The sequence below is a fragment of the Polychytrium aggregatum genome (genome assembly GCF_025602895.1).
Source record: "Polychytrium aggregatum strain JEL109 chromosome Unknown BJ171scaffold_18, whole genome shotgun sequence".
Taxonomy (NCBI): Eukaryota; Fungi; Chytridiomycota; class Chytridiomycetes; order Polychytriales; genus Polychytrium; species Polychytrium aggregatum.
This window is the reverse complement of record NW_026516220.1, coordinates 112,739-129,789: the sequence shown is the minus strand read 5'-3', so window position 1 is coordinate 129,789 and position 17,051 is coordinate 112,739. Positions and strand designations below refer to the sequence as shown.

General features: G+C 57.3%; 2 protein-coding genes across 2 annotated transcripts; both read right to left on the bottom strand.

The window, feature by feature from the left end:
* Positions 1–630: 630 nt before the first annotated feature.
* BJ171DRAFT_97751 (uncharacterized protein) lies at positions 631–3,426 on the bottom strand. The gene is made up of 6 exons (XM_053116014.1): positions 3,196–3,426; positions 2,895–3,028; positions 2,257–2,506; positions 1,848–2,097; positions 1,267–1,676; positions 631–1,061 (listed from the first exon to the last, which is right to left on the bottom strand). Exons 2-6 carry the CDS (start codon positions 3,005–3,007, stop codon positions 822–824), a joined length of 1,263 nt encoding a protein of 420 aa, XP_052966634.1. The 5' UTR covers positions 3,008–3,028; positions 3,196–3,426; the 3' UTR covers positions 631–821.
* A 1,303-nt stretch (positions 3,427–4,729) lies between these two features.
* BJ171DRAFT_423956 (uncharacterized protein) lies at positions 4,730–16,309 on the bottom strand (the record flags this gene model as incomplete). Its single annotated transcript, XM_053107636.1, has 18 exons — positions 4,730–5,078; positions 5,192–6,170; positions 6,364–7,087; positions 7,394–7,695; positions 8,055–8,997; positions 9,111–9,140; positions 9,361–9,681; positions 9,910–10,487; positions 10,666–11,059; positions 11,303–11,614; positions 11,794–12,195; positions 12,441–12,560; positions 12,743–12,836; positions 12,988–13,088; positions 13,167–14,087; positions 14,235–14,354; positions 15,096–15,700; positions 15,859–16,309. The coding sequence occupies 18 exons, from the start codon at positions 16,307–16,309 to the stop codon at positions 4,730–4,732; spliced, it is 7,746 nt and encodes a 2,581-aa protein (XP_052966633.1).
* Between the last annotated feature and the right edge of the window lie 742 nt (positions 16,310–17,051).

Here is a 17,051-nt window from a genome sequence, read left to right as displayed (position 1 = left end):
TGCTCTGACGGCCCTAGGCGGCTTCACTTCCCGCGACTGAAGCAATTACTGACACAGAGATCGATGTCCAATATCCTCGAGCCTGCTCAGCTCCTTGATCTGTAAACCACAGAGATAGGTGGTCGGATACACATGTATGTGTATTTGGAAACTGAAATTATCATCCCACGGCACCGTCCTGCTACAAAGTGAACAAGAAAAACAGCTCAACTAGTTGGAAGGAAAGACAGGCTCTATTTGTACATAGAATCAGGTGTGGTCGGTTGTTCACAAACCAGAGTCAAGTGAACAAGGGGTGACAGTGCAGATAGCGTGCCAGGAAGAAATATGTTAACAGAAGCAGGACGAATACATGTACAACTAGGGCGTCTTTGCCGTTGCTGGAAAGTCATTGTCGACACAGGAAACACGGGCGATCCGAATAACGGCGGAAGCATCATCGCTTCAGGATGGGGCTAAGTGAAGTCAGGGCGAAAGGGAGGGGAGACCTCTGCTGCTTCTACCGAAGAAGTCATCGATGCTCATTTGGCAGACTCGCTCCTCGGCAGCGACTCTGATGCTGAAGTTGAGGAAGGTTGTGAAATAAAGAGAAGGACGGCGGAATGTGATCAAAGGCAAACAACGGTTGAGCTGTCACGTCGCCGAGAGGTTGAAGCGAGAAACGCGAGGTGGGTCGCCACAGCTCTCATCCAGCAGGCTCTGCTTATCGCAACGTTTGCCCTCCTCCGTGAGAACAGGTTCCCCATACGACTGATTTGCCATCGAAGCGCTCTCCCTAGTCGTCAACGACACTGCTTGTACTACTTCTGCTGCATCTACAGCTACGCCGACAGAATTGATTTTGTGGAGGAAGGAGACTTGCCCGTGATGCTCAAACTGGGACGGTGGCCATTCCCACCCGTGAGACTGGCCTGTGTGCCAAGGGAGCTTCGATGGCTCATGCTCTTTCGACTGCTTGATCCGCTAATGCTGGAATCTACGGGCTCCCGCTTGATCACCTTTTGCGGGACGAGTGAGGACAGGGGCAGAGTGCCGACGACATTTGTCGTTTCGTTGTGTCCCTAGAGACAGAGAAATGAACGTTGCAAACCAGCGATGAGTGAGACCCTGAACGGCGGGAGCGTTGGCTGGGATCGGTTGTGTATCGGCGGCCAGTTGGGGCTGCGTGCAACTTGGCTTCCGAGGAGATCCCACGCCGCCTTATGCCAGTACATCCGAGGTTTCAGCCAAGAGTTGGGTCAGAAGGGCTGCCGTGTGGGTACTTACATGTCCCCAGCCATCGTTAAAAACACTCAGCAGGGTGACAATGTCACCGACTCGTAAATCCATCTCATCGCCTCGGGCCGCTCGATAGGGCTTGTTGACCACCCACTTTTTGGCGAACGTCGACACGGCTGGCTTGGATCGTGTCTCGTGAAGCTCCAGCTCAACGGCAGCATTGGCGGACTGCAGGTCATCCAGCTCCCTCTTGATGCGGCGGTAGCTCACGTAGCATATGGTGCTGATGAGAATGAGGAGCACCAGAACAAACGACACGCCGGCAATCAGGATTGTAATGACCATGTCGTCGCCGTCGCTTGTGGCAGAGGGCGAGGGTGAAGCAGCCAGGACCCGTGTGGGATTTTGCCGTCGCACGATCTGGAGCGGCGGCGGATTCAAGTACTTGTCCAGATAGCCTGGTCAAAGGAAGGGTATAATCTGGTCAGAGGCAAGCAGAGCCCACCACATGTACTACCAAGCGCCAAGCAAGCCATTGATCGCTGTGATAAGCATGGCGATATGCGTGCTGCTTGTTGGCAATCCGATCGATGCGGGGCAATTGTACGGAGGAGAGCGTCGTCTCATACCACAGAGGTCAGTGCCCGCTGTCTTGGTGGTAGCTGGATCGGAGATGGTCTCGTTGGGCTGATCCGACAGCACCATGCAGCTGCCTTCCTCGTTGATGACCGTGGTGATGAGAGTGTTGAACTTGCGGGTGCATTGGAGCGAAAAGCTGGATTGTGGGCCCGAAGGACATAGCTGTCTTTCAGCCGAAGCACGAATCAAGTCAAAGCAGACCAGTTCGCCGATCAGGCTTCGCTGGCTGTCCAGACGGGTCTTGGCGACACAAAATGACAGAAGCGGGTGAGTCCAGCAAACAAGGAACCCGGGGTGAGGTGAGGATGTAAATTGTCCAACCCAGACAGGGAGACGTTAAAATGATCGAGGGAGACAGTGCACGCTGTGGATTGCTAGCTGCGTTGGCGGTATTCTTACTGGATCGATATTGTGCAGCTCGCCGGTGCAGTGGCTGGCCATCCAGGTCTGTAGGAGTTTGGAGCGCTCGGTCAGGGATAGACCACGGTCGCTGGGAGAACCATGGCCTGGTAAATTTGAGAGTCCGTTTTGCTGGATGGACGAGAGAAATGCCGCCAACTTGGCCTGGACGTCGGAGTGCGGAGAGATGCCCATTCGATGAGCGACAACGTCGGGATGCACATGCGCACCCGGAAACCGCTTGCAGAGTCTGCGCAACATCGCCGTTGGTTCCGGAGTTGGTTGTGCAGAGGGGTGGTGAAAGGAAGCAAGGCAAGGGCCCGAGGTGGGTGGAGGCATGACAGGGTGATGGCCATGCCAGAGTTGGAAGTTGACAGGATGGCAGTTATGGCAGCACGGGAAGAGCGGAAGGTCGCGAAAACGGAGCCAAAACGACAGGAATCCGATCGTAGGAATATCGGCCGGTCGTTGCGAGATAGACAAGCGAGAAGCGAATCGGTGATAGCGCATGTTAGCCAGGATGATCAGATTATCGACAAACCGTGCGGGAAGTGCAGCCCAAAACACTGCTCGCACTTGCGCCTGGAGGCCACCATCGATATTAGAAGACCGGAACAAGTGCAACGAGAGGGTCGGACCTATCCACGGGGAAGCAGCTTGTCTGCGACGAGGAAGAGGAGGCGGCCGATGCAAAAGCAGTGCCGAAGCCGCAGACCAGAGCCAGGCAGAGCAGGAGGAGCCGAACAGCCATGCTGGCAGAGCGGATATGTTGCTGGAAATCACACAGTACAGCCCAGATGGCCGCCGGACATGTTAGTGAGACTGAAGACGATTCTGGACGAGGCTGGGGGCGAGAATGGCAACCGTCGGCAGGGCCCTCATGCAGGGCTCTCTGCAAAACCATGGCCAGCCTCTCAGGTTCGGACGGGGGAGGCTTACAGCAGAAGGGAGCGGTTGCGGCGTGGGTATCGGGGGGAAGGGCGGCGGACAGCCAGGCGAGGCGAGGCAAGGCGAGAGGAACAACAGGACAGGGGTGGCGGCGACCGTCTTTATCCAAGAGCGGATCCGTGGACGAGCAAACAGGCGAGGGGGGAGGTAAGCGGGGAGGGGGACGTGAAAGTGACGAAAGAGAAGTATCGGGACGAGCGGGATATCGAGACGATGGCCAAGGATATCAACGCAGCCACGAGTGGGGCGAGCATCCAAGTGCAGCAACAAGCAGCGGGTGTCCCTTGGCCGGCCGTGTATGGGCGCCCGCACGCCCAATTTGCTCGGGCAGGCGGGCCTGCAATGGAACACAGGCATCGAAAGACTGCCCAGCCGGCCCAGCGCCCCCGCGCGCAACACCCCGAGGGGCCGAGGGCCGTCCGCGCGACTGCACCGCCCTGCATCGCTCTGCATCGCTCTGCATCGCTCTGCATCGCTCTGCCAAGCAAGCAGCCGCCCATATTGACGAGAGACGTCGCTCGTCGGGCAGGACATATCCGCAGACGCCGGGCAGGAACATGTCTGTGGGTGTCGTGCGAGACATGTTGCGGCGGCGGTTCGCACTCGCAGCTTTCCCAGAGCAGCTTGGTCGCGCTCGCGGCAGCCGGGGCTTTGTGTCGGCGACAAGCAAACAGAGAGGCCGCTGTTGGGCTCCTTGTGGGGGTGGCAGCTGCCGTTGGTTCGCAGAGTGGCATGGGACGGCGCTGAGCGGCAGCGGGGCAAGGGCATGTGAGGCGCAGGTGGGGCGACTGAGCGCTCTGCGCTGGTGTGTCAATGAGCTAACATTCTAATGTGGCAATGTGTTGATGCTAGTGTGTTGATGTCAGTGCGTTGATGTTGGTGCGTTGATGTTAGAGTGTGACTTGGAGAATGGATGCGCATTGCGACCGACCATGCATGGGCCCGTCGCTGTCGCCACGAGCGCATTCCTTCGAACTGCCTGGCACAAACAAAAACACCGGCGTCGGCATGGGCCGCCGCGAGTGGCCGGCCGTGGCGCGCACAAGGCCGGCCCAAGGAGCCCTGATGCCAGCGTGCCAATGCCTGTGCCGGGCTTGTTCGGGGTGTGGGCGGCCCGCAGTACCACCCTGCAGCACCACTCGGCAGCGCCGGATCCTGAATGGAGCAAGCTTGTGCGCACAAGCCCGGCCTTGCTGGCGGGTTGTGGTGGCGGGCGGTACACGGCACCCAGCAAGGGCAAGCGACGTGCGCGGATGTCATCACCGAGACGCCGTCGTGCTCATGATGGCAAGCGTGCTTGATCTGGTTGACCCGGGCGCTGTGTGCTCAGAGTGCTGAGCGTCCGCCTTATTTTATTGATTCAAAGAAGAGTTTGGCAGCAGCCGGGCTGAAAGACAGGTAGACAGAGACGGAGATAGAGGTGGAGATGGAGATGGAGAGGAGAGAGAGAGAGAAAGCAAGCACGAGAGACACTCGCTATCGATGCCGCAGCGCGGTGCAGTGTAGCGCAACGCACAGGGACCGTTCAGATCCAGAACTCGGTCAGCCACAGCACCAGCTGCACGAGCTGGGCCCGTTTCTTCTTGTGGACGGACTGGAAACTGCCGCACTCCAGCAAGCCCGGGAAGCCGAGCTTCGCGAGATACGTTGCCGGCGGGAATTCGTCCGGGAGCGCGCCGAGGGTCGTTGTGATGGACGGGGCTGCGGCGCCCAGGGAGGCTTGCTCGAATCCCCCACCAATGTTACCGTGGTTGATCATGCCGAACTGCGGATGCCGCATCAGAACAATCAGGATCGACTGTGCAACTTCGACCACCTTGACGTTCTTGGAAGTCGAAATCACCTGGACTGCTCTTGGGATCAAGTGGTCGTGTCTGGGGTGCCAGCATACAGATTGTCGTGGGGAGTCAGTCGATGAAGTTCGCTGCCGCCCTCGCTTCTGAGAAAGGCCCTCCCCCTATTCCGCACCGCGAGCGACTCGACTTACAGGAGCGACAGGATGCCAGGCATGAACTTGGCGCACTCGGCGAGGGCTTCCAAGATGCAGAGTGTCTCCGAGTCGTACTCGGCATTGTCCAGCATCGTCATCAGTAGAGCCAGCGTCAGCATCATCGACTTGGGCTCGGTAAACTGGACGGCCTTGAGGATACCTTGGTATCGTAGCTTGCGGGGAGCGTCCTTGCCGCCTTCTCCATCAGAGGGGGCAGCAGCGAACACCCCGGCATCGTCGATGCTGTTGGAGTCCAGAATGCCGGCAGACAGAAGGAGTATCTTGAGATTCTCCGTAAATGGAAGCAGCGGGAGCATGTAGTAGAGCCGATCCGTCTCAATCATGACGGCTGCGCCTTCAGGCGAGAAGGTGTGAAGCTGGGCATTGCGGGTGTGCACCTCCAGCAGCGTCGTGAAAAGAAGCGTCGTCGTTGCCTTCGTTGCCGGGTGCTTGAGACCCTTGAGCAGAACGGTGGTCAGAGCAAACCCAAAGTCGCTTCGGAAGCTGATTCCATATGCAGCCTCGATCTTGTCAAAGTACTCCTCTGCCGGGATCTTGGCATCCAAAAGAACGTCGGCCATAGGTGCATGGTCGAATGCGCCAGACTCATCGAGCTTGCGCACGAGGATCTGCAGCACCGATGCCGCAGCCTGGAACACTGGCGGATGCGAGATCATCACTGCCGACAGCACAATCCAGAAGAGCACTTTGAGATATCTCGAGTTCCTGCTCAGCAGCCGCACAATGTTGCCCATGCACATGAAGCACGACACCAGCAGAGTGACGTCAAACTCCTCGTACAGCGTGAGCGACCCGCGGAAGGCCACGAGGATTTGATACAGCAAGTCATCGTCCGTGTCGCGCCCAGCCAGGCATCCGAGCGCAACAAAGGTCCGCGGTTGCAGCGCAGGATTGAACACAAAGGCTGTTCCTGAAACGAGCGACATCCATCGAGACTTCCACATGGCGGCTTGGCCTGCGGGTGATTGTACAAGTGAACAGAGACGGGGATGCGTCAGCATCTCCATCACGAAAGGCGATGGCAATGGCGATGGCGATGGCGATGGCAATCGCTCATAAAGCCACTGTCATCGCACGCCACGAGCCAAGCACTAAACACCTGCTGCTGTGCCCTCCCTTGAGGGGACACTCGCAATTACGTCACTTACGGGCATCCTTGGCCGCCAGGTTAAGGGCAGAGAGCAGCGTTTGGAAGACATCCTCGAGGTTGGTCAGCAACACTTCGCGGCTGACGTCCATGAGGTTGTCGGACGAGCCTAGGCCCGTGCGCGTATTGGCTGTAAAGTTCACCGTCACGCTCGTGCTTCCAAGCTGGTACTGGAGGTGGTTGTAGCCCGAAAGCGCAAAGGCCGTCAGCAGCTTGGACTCGGAAAAGTCCTTCAGGATCTGGAAGAGCTGGGGCCCGTTTGGATGGGCGTGGCCAGTCGAGGTGCAGAGCGACTGCACGACGTTGACCGCAATGCCATGGATTGTCGATCGGAACAGTGGTGGGCCCAGCCCGAGCAAGCAGGTAACAATGTGGAACAGATCCGGCAGGTACTGTCGTGCCATGTGGGAATCGTTGAAGGACAGGTTCAGGATGTACCGCGACAGCGTCATGATCTCGGCAAAGACTGGATGATCCACAAGGCAGCGCGCCGGGGTTGTCGAGCTGTACTGGAGGGCTTTGCGAATCCGGCCGAGGATCCGGCCAAAGACCAGGGGCTTGTTCTTGACCGACACCTCCATGATGATCATCGTCAGGGTGTTGGTGCGCGGCGAGAACGGCCCGCTTCGCAGCGAGTCTTCGAGGACGACATCGATCAGCAGCGGCAGGATCTCTTCTACCGATGCGAAGGGGGCCCAGAACCCATGAACAATCTCCGGCATCATCTGTGTGGGAGCATCGTAACGGCTGGTGAGTCGGTGAAGGCTCTAGCCACAAAGACGAGGTACAAAGGGAAGCGACAAGATGGCTATGCGAAATAGCTACGACAACAAAAGCAGGAGCCAAAGTCGTAGAAAGAACGTCATCTTCGAAGACCAACGGAAGAAACTTGCGGCCTTCCCAACAGCAGGAGCACTGACAGCTCTTATGCCGCCCAAGCGATGGAGAGGCAGCCTCTGCCCCCCCCCTCACGCATGCATCGATCCACAGTCGGCCCCGTGTACCGCACTGTAGTCATCCGCATCACTCACATCGATCTCGACCATGCTGAGTTCGACCATGATTCTGAAGATATCGCAGGCCTTGACAACATTCAGATCTTCGTCGACAGCCCTAAAGTCCGGCAGCGTGGCGGTGGGCGGGATGATCTCTCCAAAGGCGGTGAGCCAGGGTTTGATGTAGGCCAGGATGTGGTACTTGATGCGCGTGCCAACCTGCTGGAAGGCCGTGAGAGCCTCTGCCACAATATCCAAGGCAATCGAGTTGTCCTTGTCGGCAATGGACTTGCTGATATTGAAGAGGAAATCGCGCACGTTGGTTGGCAGGCAAAGATCTATATCCAAGTCACAGAGTCACGGCCGAGTATACATGGTAGCGTGGAGATGTCGATGCAGTTTGCGCGCACGAGAGCAAGTCCGTTCCCGACGTAGTTTGATGTTTGATGTTTGATGTTTGATGTTTGATGTTTGATGTTTGATGGTCGATGGGTTGGCGCATATGGTTGGCGGCACATGGAATATGGGAAAAGCATACCGCGATTTCAGAGTCAGCGATGACTTACGACAACGAGAGCGGCAGTGCTGATGACTGCATGGTAAATGCCGTCCAATGCCATACAGCATAGCGACGTGCATTGCAGAGGCCGCAGCTTCCCCCAGGCGCCTCTCCACCGAGAGAATGTACACAACAAACCTGGCGAGACGAGTAGTCCTTCAATCGACAGTCCGTAAGCCTGAGTTGTCTTGCACAGCAGGTCGTAGCTGATCCACTTGAGAAGAGAGTTACGGCTTCCGAGGTTCATGAGTGAAATGTTGAGGAAGACGGCGGGCACATCCTGGGGCCGCAGCTGGCGAGAAGGCGTCAGACGATGGTCGACAGGATTGGCAATGTCGAACCGTGACTTGGCCGCACGCAGGGAGCGCACAATCAGCTCGCGCTGGGACGACGAAAAGGACTCGGTGAAGGTTTGACGGTGCGAGATGCCGCGGACGGACTGCTGCTGGTACACATAGCTGATTTGGAATTCGCTTTCGCTCGTGCGGCTGCTGCCAACACGACCAATCTCGACAACATCTCTAAAGTCGATGATGTTGCAGACAGTGACGGTCGAGTCGAAAACAGGTTGCTTCTTGGTGCCTGTCAGGACAATATGCTCGTCCGTGGCGGTCAAGATGAAGCTGCCGATGTTATGCGACGAGGCACTGTACACCATAGTCGTGAAGTTGAATTTGGATGGCTTGACCTCCACAAAGGTATCGCGGGGCATTTTCATGTGCGCAGGTTCGATGTACTCCTCAAGCTCCGCGAGTCCGGAGCAGTACACCAGTCGCGAGACAACCTTTGGGTGGATAAAGTGCGATGTTGCCATGTGCAGCTGGTAGGCACGGCTGTTCATGTTGTAGATGATGATCTGCTGGCAGTTCAGGTCGACTTCGTATGAAAGCATATTGGTGAGCTGGTAGAGGAGTGCCTCGCTCCGGTCCGACGAGGACGTATTGAAGCCCGATAGATCGAGCAGAATGTCAAAGGGCAAGCTCGTCAGCGGCTGCAGCTCCACGTTGAGTGCATGAATAATTCCTTCGGGATCACTGAGGTCGCAGCGCTTTGCGATGATGTACAGAACGGGACGTCCGGACTGGGGGAGGGGAACGAGCGTCAGCAACGTCGAACGCAAGCAGGGTTGATATGCCAACGGCAGCAATAGCAGCAGCAACGCCATAGCCCTGCATGCACGGCAAGCGAGCTTACCTTGGAGCGCCCGCCTTCGTAGATAGCACGCTGCAGGGTCAGAGGCAGTGATCAAGCAGTGCGGTCAATAACAGAGCGTGTGGGGAGGCCCGCCGTAATGCAAGACGATCCAATATGAAAGTCGCCGTTCGGGATCTGGGTCGCGCGTCGGCCGGTGGTCGCTCACCTCCAGGGCACCGTTCAAGGGCACCGAAGTCGTATACACAGTCGAGGTCATAAGGGCATTGTCCAGGGTAGTGCCCGGGGAGACGGCTCCGTCGAGCTGGGCGAGGATTGTTGAGAGTTGCTGGTAGTACCACCGCTTCTGCATGTGCGCATCAAGACGCTCGTCGCTGCCTGAAACGTCAATGGCACCCTGCGAGCTGCGTCGAGGAGCATTACCAGGCTGCTGCAGACCGATGGTACTGCGTCGGCGGCGCAGGACGGGATTGACAGAGTTCTGCGCAAGCGTCGCTTCCATGCGTTCGATGTTGACGGCCAGCTGTCGTTGCAGAGCAAACAAGTCGTAGTCGGGGAACTTGATCATTCGGTTAGGAGCTGGCAAAGGCTCGTGCGTCGCGCCGGACCAGGACTGGGGTAGTGCGTTGATGGCGGTGGATAGACCGAGAATCGTCAGCAGCGGCAGCGTTCCTCTCTCGCCCCTTACTCCACATCAGAAACACGCCGGCATATGCCCAAATATATCCGGCACTTGGTCTGTGATCAGGGCGTTCTGGGCAGCGCCGAGTGAAAAAGAAGGGCAGATAGACAGACAGACAGACAGACAGACAGCTATGTGCAGTCAAGGCCAGCACCATACCGAAAGCTCCTTGAGGTACCAGGTGACCTTGCCGATGTTGCTCTTGAGGATCTCGTCCAGTATGCCGATCGAATTCTCTTTATTGCTCACGCCAAACATGGCGTAGTTAGCCAGGTGCTGGAGAGCCTTGGTGATCAATACCAAGCCACGGCGCAGCTCGCGCTGGCTGATCGTCTGGACAAGATTGTGGGACTCGGGCGCCACAATCGCGGGGCAGAAGAACCGCAGGAAGAGGAAGGTGCCGACAGCCACATATGGATAGTCCGGGAACTTTTTCTGGAGCGCTGCTGAGACGTGTGCGCAGATCTCGCGGAACTTTGGCGGGATGCTGTTGATGTGGCGGATGATCGAGTCCAGGAGCTGCTCGGTGATTTCCTTGATGTTCTCGATATTGGCCCGCTGGATTTCGGCCGAGCCGGCCTTCTCGAGCTCGATCTCAAGAGGCGGGTTGCGGGCGACGAGGTCGAGGAGGATGGGCTGGATCGCGAGCTGAAGGTATTCTGCACCAACACTGCGCGCGAAAATAGTCCACAGACGCGTGGCGACCGAGTTGGAGCGGAAGAAACCATGGGGCGAGTCTACCAGATCAAGGCCGGAGGGTATAGTGAGGATGTTGTCAGCAGCGGAAAGGCGGACACACACAGCACTGTCCCACACCAAGTCTGGAGCTGCTCGCGCGCAGCCCGCGAGTAAAGTATTTGAGCGGTGGGCTTGCAGGGTGAGAGATTCACTCGACCTCAAGACTAGACAACGCACCTGTCTTGGACAAGTCTTGAGTGATCACAGCCTTCAGCAGCGGGAGCTCTTCGCCTCGGACCGAGAAGACATTCATGAGCGTCTGGGCCAGGTCCTCGACTTCGGTGACGTTGGACACTTGACAGAGCCCCAGAACGATGGTCAGCTCCGAATCAAGAATCAGCTCGAGCAGCATCTTGTAACGATCGCGGATCAAACTGGCCTGCTCGCCGAGACCAGAGAACTTTTGAGTTCCGTCCTGGAGCATGGTCGTCAGGACCTGGATAAAGGTCATGCGGATATTGAGGTCGCGGTGGTACGCCAGCGGAAGCGAGTACTTGAGGCCGATTTCGATGTTGGCCGAGAGCAGATGCGACAGACACAACACGGCCGAGTCGCGCATAGGTGCCACGTGCTGATAGGCTGGTTTGTCCTCGTAGTCATCTTGCGGAGATCTTGCTGGCAGGCTCTAGATGATAGGACGAGGTTGGACCCGCAATCAATCCGACATGGGTGAGAAAGGCACAGCGAAGGTGGGCAGGAGTGCGGCACACGGTGACAACGAGGACAACACTCCTCCTGATTCGATTGGTCGACTAGTGAATGCGCTGTCCACCCGTGTTCAGCATCCACAAGCAGCCAGGCTTCCCAAAGGGACTGCAGAACATGCAAACCAAAGCCCCGCGCGTCTATTGCTCGACAACGCATAGCAGACAATACAGTCTGGGGGGGGGGCACTTACTTCGAGCACACGGTTGCATGTGGTGATGACGTGCAGGAAGAAGCCGAGATGGCTCGAGAAGATCTTGGTCTTAGTCTCATCGCTCGAGATACTGGTCATGGATGCGCCGGGCCTAGCAACGGGCTGCAGCGGAAGATGTCGCAACAGCACGACCATGGCCTTGAGGCAGGCTGTATCGAGCTCTCGATGCTGCTTCGAGTAGACTGTCGTTGGCTCGGTGTAGGGCGCCTTATCGATGTCGGTCCGTTCATTCGCACCATCGTCGTTGTGTGATTCGTGGCTCTTGGCATACACATTGGGCTTTGGAAGGGACGGGCAATGGTGAGGACAGGGACTCAGTGAGCGCCGAGGTCACACCAGATGCCTAGAGAGGCTAGCACGGAGACGGGCGAGTTTGCTCAATGCACAATCAAAGCGGAACACACCTCGTTCAGCAGCGAGTAGTCCGAGTTCCAGTCAATAAAGACGCGCGTCATTGCGTTTCTGAACTTGATCTCTTGTCTCAGACCCAGGCAGTACTTGTGGGTCACGAGCTGCTCAACGGCCTGGGCCAGTCTGCACTTGACGCGGAGAGCAACGGCCTGGCTGCTCTTGGTGTGCAGTCGGTCGAGATATGGCACAAAGAAGGTGATGAGCTGCCCAAAGTCAAAGTTGACGAGGTTGTTCATCCGGCCAAACTCTTCTGAGCGCTCAAAGATGGTTTTGAGAGCCACAATCGAGGCCTCGACAAAAACCAAGGCGCGTTCGCCGGTAACGTAGTCCTCGGAGGCGGCGTTGTCGGCCAGATAGTAGTTGTTGATCAGTCCGATCTGGTTGACAAAGATGGCTGGTGTGACCAACGCCAATGCACAAGAACAAAACAGAGCAAATAGACGGTGAGCAGCCTGCAGCTAGTATGTTGTATGCAGCACGTCGGTGCAGAGGCAGACTCTACACAGCGCCACTAGTTCAACCTAAAGGCACCTTAGAGCCGTGGCCTGCCGCCTCAGCCCCGACGCACCGACGCACCGACGACTACGCGACGAATCGCGGGAAGTCTGGGTGCACATTCGACCGAGTCACGGTACTTACCACAGAGCGAGTGCGAGAAGCTTCCGCCAACATGCTCTCGGGCAATGCCTCGGACATACTTGCTGTCGCAGACAAGCAGCTCGGTCATATCGGTGACAAAGCGCTCGACGAGGAGGCGCCCACTGAGGGTGACGTTTCCGTTCTCAAAGATCTCGTTGTTAGTCAGGACCGTTGCCAGCTTCTCGGTGTTGAAGCGACCCGACAGGATCGGAATCAGCGAAGGGATAGCCGCATTCGTCATGACCTGGAGATCAAGCTCGGTAATCACCCAGCCCTCGGGCGAACCGGGGATCTGACCGCCAAGCTGCGACGCGGCCTGCAAGTTCGGAGCAGGCTCGAGGGGTTCGCTCGTTGCAACCGAAGCGACGTTGGATTTGAACTCTTTGAATCCTTCGCGGAAGGTTTCTTTGATACCTTCCTTGAGACCACCAAAGTGCTTTCGCGGCGGAGCGATGGGAAGAGGAGGTTGATTCTCGCTGCGGAAGATGAGCGGGACGATCGAATCCAGCGTAAGCAGACCCCAGCCGGACGTTAGGGTGTGTCCGATCGTGCACAAGAATCCGGTGTAGTTGACCCACTGGCCGTTGTCCTCGAGATACTCTGGATCTGTGCCAGAGAATCGCGCGGCGGGCTTGCCCAGGCGGCGCTGGAACTCTGCTGCCAAGAACTCGTTCATGGCCGGGCTGGCCTCGGCAAGTGCCAGCGGCACAACGATCCCCTCGATAGTGATCGACGGTGTGGGCTTGGAAGGCGCCACGGGCTGCTCCTTGCCTTGGCCCTGGGGGCCAGGCGCAGAAGGAGCCACCGCGAGCATGTTTGGGACCGCAGGCTTGTCCGGCCCGGAGACTTTGTGGACGAGCATGCCGGTCAGGATTCTCCAGCGTTTGTACATTTCGCTGAAGGCCCAGGTCGTAGCCATGGTCGAGTGGCTGATGTTCTTGATGATGGTACGGATACGCTTCTGGAGAGCCTTTTGGCCAATGACTGCTTCCTGCCCGAGCTCCTCGACAAGGTCTTTGTAGGTCGAGAGGTTATCGACAAAGCCCAGTCCGTTGTATGGTTGTGTCAGATAGCCGTCCGAGATCACCTGGATGTACTCGAGCTCTTCGATACACAAGCCAATGCCCTTGATGGCGCTCTGAGCCACATCAGGCTCGCAGTGCGCCAGTGTCAGTAGATAGAGGGTCTCAAGGCAATTGCTGGCCGCGAGGTGCTCGACGCTGCCGTAGCCGATGGTGGCATACTCCTTCTTGATCTGCTTGAGGTAGACGTTGCGCTTGGTCAGAATCGTGTGGATCAGGCTGTGTGCGTTCTTTGCGATCACGATGCCGGTCATGGTGGGATCCAAGACATCGCCACGGAACTCGATAAGGTGTCGGGCGATGATGCCAAGGATGGTCGAAGTTAGAATCCAGTAGTGTCGCATCCGCTTGGCGACAGCCTCGGCTTCAGGGAGATTTTGCAGGTTGCGGCTTTCATCCCAGTAGCTGATCCACTTGGGCTCAACCATGATGGAGAGTAGCTTGGAAGCTTCGGTGCGGATGACGCGATTCATGTCCAAGACACCAAGACACACGGTGGCGACAAAGCCCCTGAAGTCGTCAAAGCTGATGTATTGACCATCCCGTTGCTGCAGGCAGCATTGAAGGCAAAGATTTCCGAAAGCATTAGCTGTGGCCACAGAGCTCGAGTCGCAGCTCACAAGTCACACATACCCTGCGACGAGCAAGCGCATCACGGAGCATCTGCCCAAGCACTGGCCGCTCTCTGAACTTACACTGAATACCAGCATCGGGCACTTCACAAAGATACGCAGGATTCGAGTTGTCATCTCCAGATGGGGATAGCTATCATACTGCTCGACGACCGGGGCGCTGACTTGCCCAGAGGCATTGGCCTTGCGCTCCTTATTGAACACAGGTTTCTTGGGAGCAACTGCAGGCACCGGTCCGGAGCCCTCTTTGTTGCCACCCGGGGTAGCCCGGCCAGTCTTGGGAGCTTGGTTGAGGCCAGGGAAGATGATGGGGTGGCATTCTGCCCAGGGCCAGACGGAGGTCTTGGGCAAGCCGACAGCATTGACAATGGTGACCTGTGACCTGGTCAGGCGAATGTTTTCCTGGACACGGTAGCCATGCATGAGCGAGCGAGTGAGTGAGTGGGCGAGTGAGTGAGTGGGCGAGTGAGTGAGTGGGTGAGTGAGTGAGTGAGTGGGTGAGTGAGTGAGTGGGCGAGTGTGCATTGGACGAGCGGATCGGCGATTGGCTCGCTGCTTACCGTGAGCAAGCGACGGAGTGGTGCACCCAACGAGGCGTCGAGACTGCATATGCTTGGATGGCGGTTTGGCTGGTCGACGAGTCAACAAAGAATATCGCACAGGTCAGATCGATCGCACAAGCCCTAGTCCAACTATCACAATTCCAACACAGCTGCAGCCACATTGGTGCGGCAATCGCTTCGCGTGCATGCGCCAACCGCCTCTTCCTCCCACTCCAAATGTCATACAGCTCACCTCCATGACCAGATCATGGCACATCCGGATAAACGCCATCTTGGGCGCAAACGTCGAGGTGTGCTGCTCGAGCAGCAACGGCACGTAATAGTTGAGGGTGTGCGTTGTGTTGAGGCGGTAAAAGCTGACGAGGATACTGGCCGGGATGGTCAGGTCAAAGATGTCCGAGTCCGACCCGAGCGGGTTGTAGGACAGGACCTTCGGATTGAAGACGTGGGCCCGGCAATCCTCGTCAAAGATGTTGACGAGGTTGTGACAGAGCTGTTGGTCGTGATCCGAGAGGACCGTGGCGCCCCTGAGCAGGGTTGAGATGCAAAAGGCCGCGGACTCATAGAGGATCGTCGAACGAATGCCAAACTTGAGATCGTCAAAAAAGTATCGACGTCGATCGGTGGGGGTGAGATAGACGCCTTGGGCATTGGTGCAGTGCACGCGGTTGAAGGACGTCTCGGCCGTCAGGGTCGTCTTGGCCATGTCCACAAAGGTCTCTGGGCAGAGACACAGCAGTGCCGACATGGAGGGCCAGAAGACAGCCTTGCGACCGGTGCTTTCGGCGGCCTGGCCAAGCAGATCGAACATGAGATCGGGGGCGCCTTCAAACCGGCCCTTTGTTCGGTAGAGGGCGTTGTACTCGCCGGGATAGGCGTCGATCCAGTTCATGACGGCACGGGTGAGCAGCGACGAGGCAAGACCCTGTGCAAAGTTGGATAGGCTGGGGAAGAACTGGTGGATTTCTAGATAACGAGCAAGACACGCAGCGCCAGCAGAAGTAGTTAGTGAGGCAGCAACCGGAGCAAAGCACGCCGCGAGTGCCAAGCAGGGGTGCATCCGACACAATAGTAGGCACGGGTGCCAACGTCACGCCGGGAAAGTACAGCGCGGCGCAGCATACCGGAAATGAATAGACCGAGGCGATATCGATCAAAGTTGAACCACTCCAGCATTCGGAACTCAAAGATCTCGGGATCGGCAATGTTCTCGGAGCTGCTGCCCTGGAAGGAAAGCAGCTTGGCCTTGAAGCGAGTGAAGATCAGGCCAAAGTTGGACGAGGAAAAGTAGTACAGCAGACGGGCCGAAGCCTTGAAGATCTCGCGCTGGAGGTCGGCCGTGGAGTAAGCCGAGACGATGGCCTCTGTCGGCTGAGTCTCGAATTCCGAGTCCTTGGTGGGCGAGAAGAGGCCGTGGAAAGGGTTGATGAGCTTGGAGTCGCAAAAGACCTCGAGAGGGGACAGAATTGACAAAGACTTGTCGACAGGGGTCAGGCTGCGCTCCACAAAAGCCGGCACCCGCTCAACCGTGATGAAGTCGTGGAAGGCTTGAAAGGAAACCAGCGGGGAGATCATGGTTGCGCTGGGCGTGTTCGAGGGTGCCATCGCGGAGCCCGACTGGAAGGCCTTCAGAGCCAGGACAAAGGCCCACTTGACAAATGTCTCGTCCATGGATGGGGGGTCAAAGAACGGCTTGGGATCGATAAAGTTGGAGCTGAGCTCGGCAGCAAAGCTCTTCTCAAAGGCAGGCGTCACCGAGCCATCAGTGCTGCGGTCGCTGAAGGTGTACGAGGCCGAGTCATATCGGTATCCGGCCTCGGGGAACTCCTTTGATCGGGAGGTGTTGCGGAGCGACTTCCAGTGCATCGACATGACGTTGCCCACAAGCCGCAAAAGAAAGAGCTTGGACTGGAGCAACTCAATGGTCCCGGAAAAGTCCTCAAAGATCGGAGGGTGCAGCTGGTATGCCGGAAGAGGAGTTTCGATAGTGCGTTAGACTTGTGGTGCCACATGAGGAGTGGGCCATCCACTGACAATGGTCATGAGCCCCAGCCTGCCGGGGGCTGACAACCATGGACACAACACAATATGGACATCTAAGAGGCGGTCATAATGGACCATGCTGTCGAATCGCCATGGACTGGAGTGTCCGGTGACAAGGGCACCACGTACCAGCCGGATGATGACCTCCTGGTATCGGCCAGATGCAGAAATCTCGTAGATCGTTTCGATGTTGCTTTTGACGACAGGATCGTGCTCCAGATACGACAGGGGCATGTTGGAGGAGCATGGCAACTGCAGGGACATGTCGAAGGGG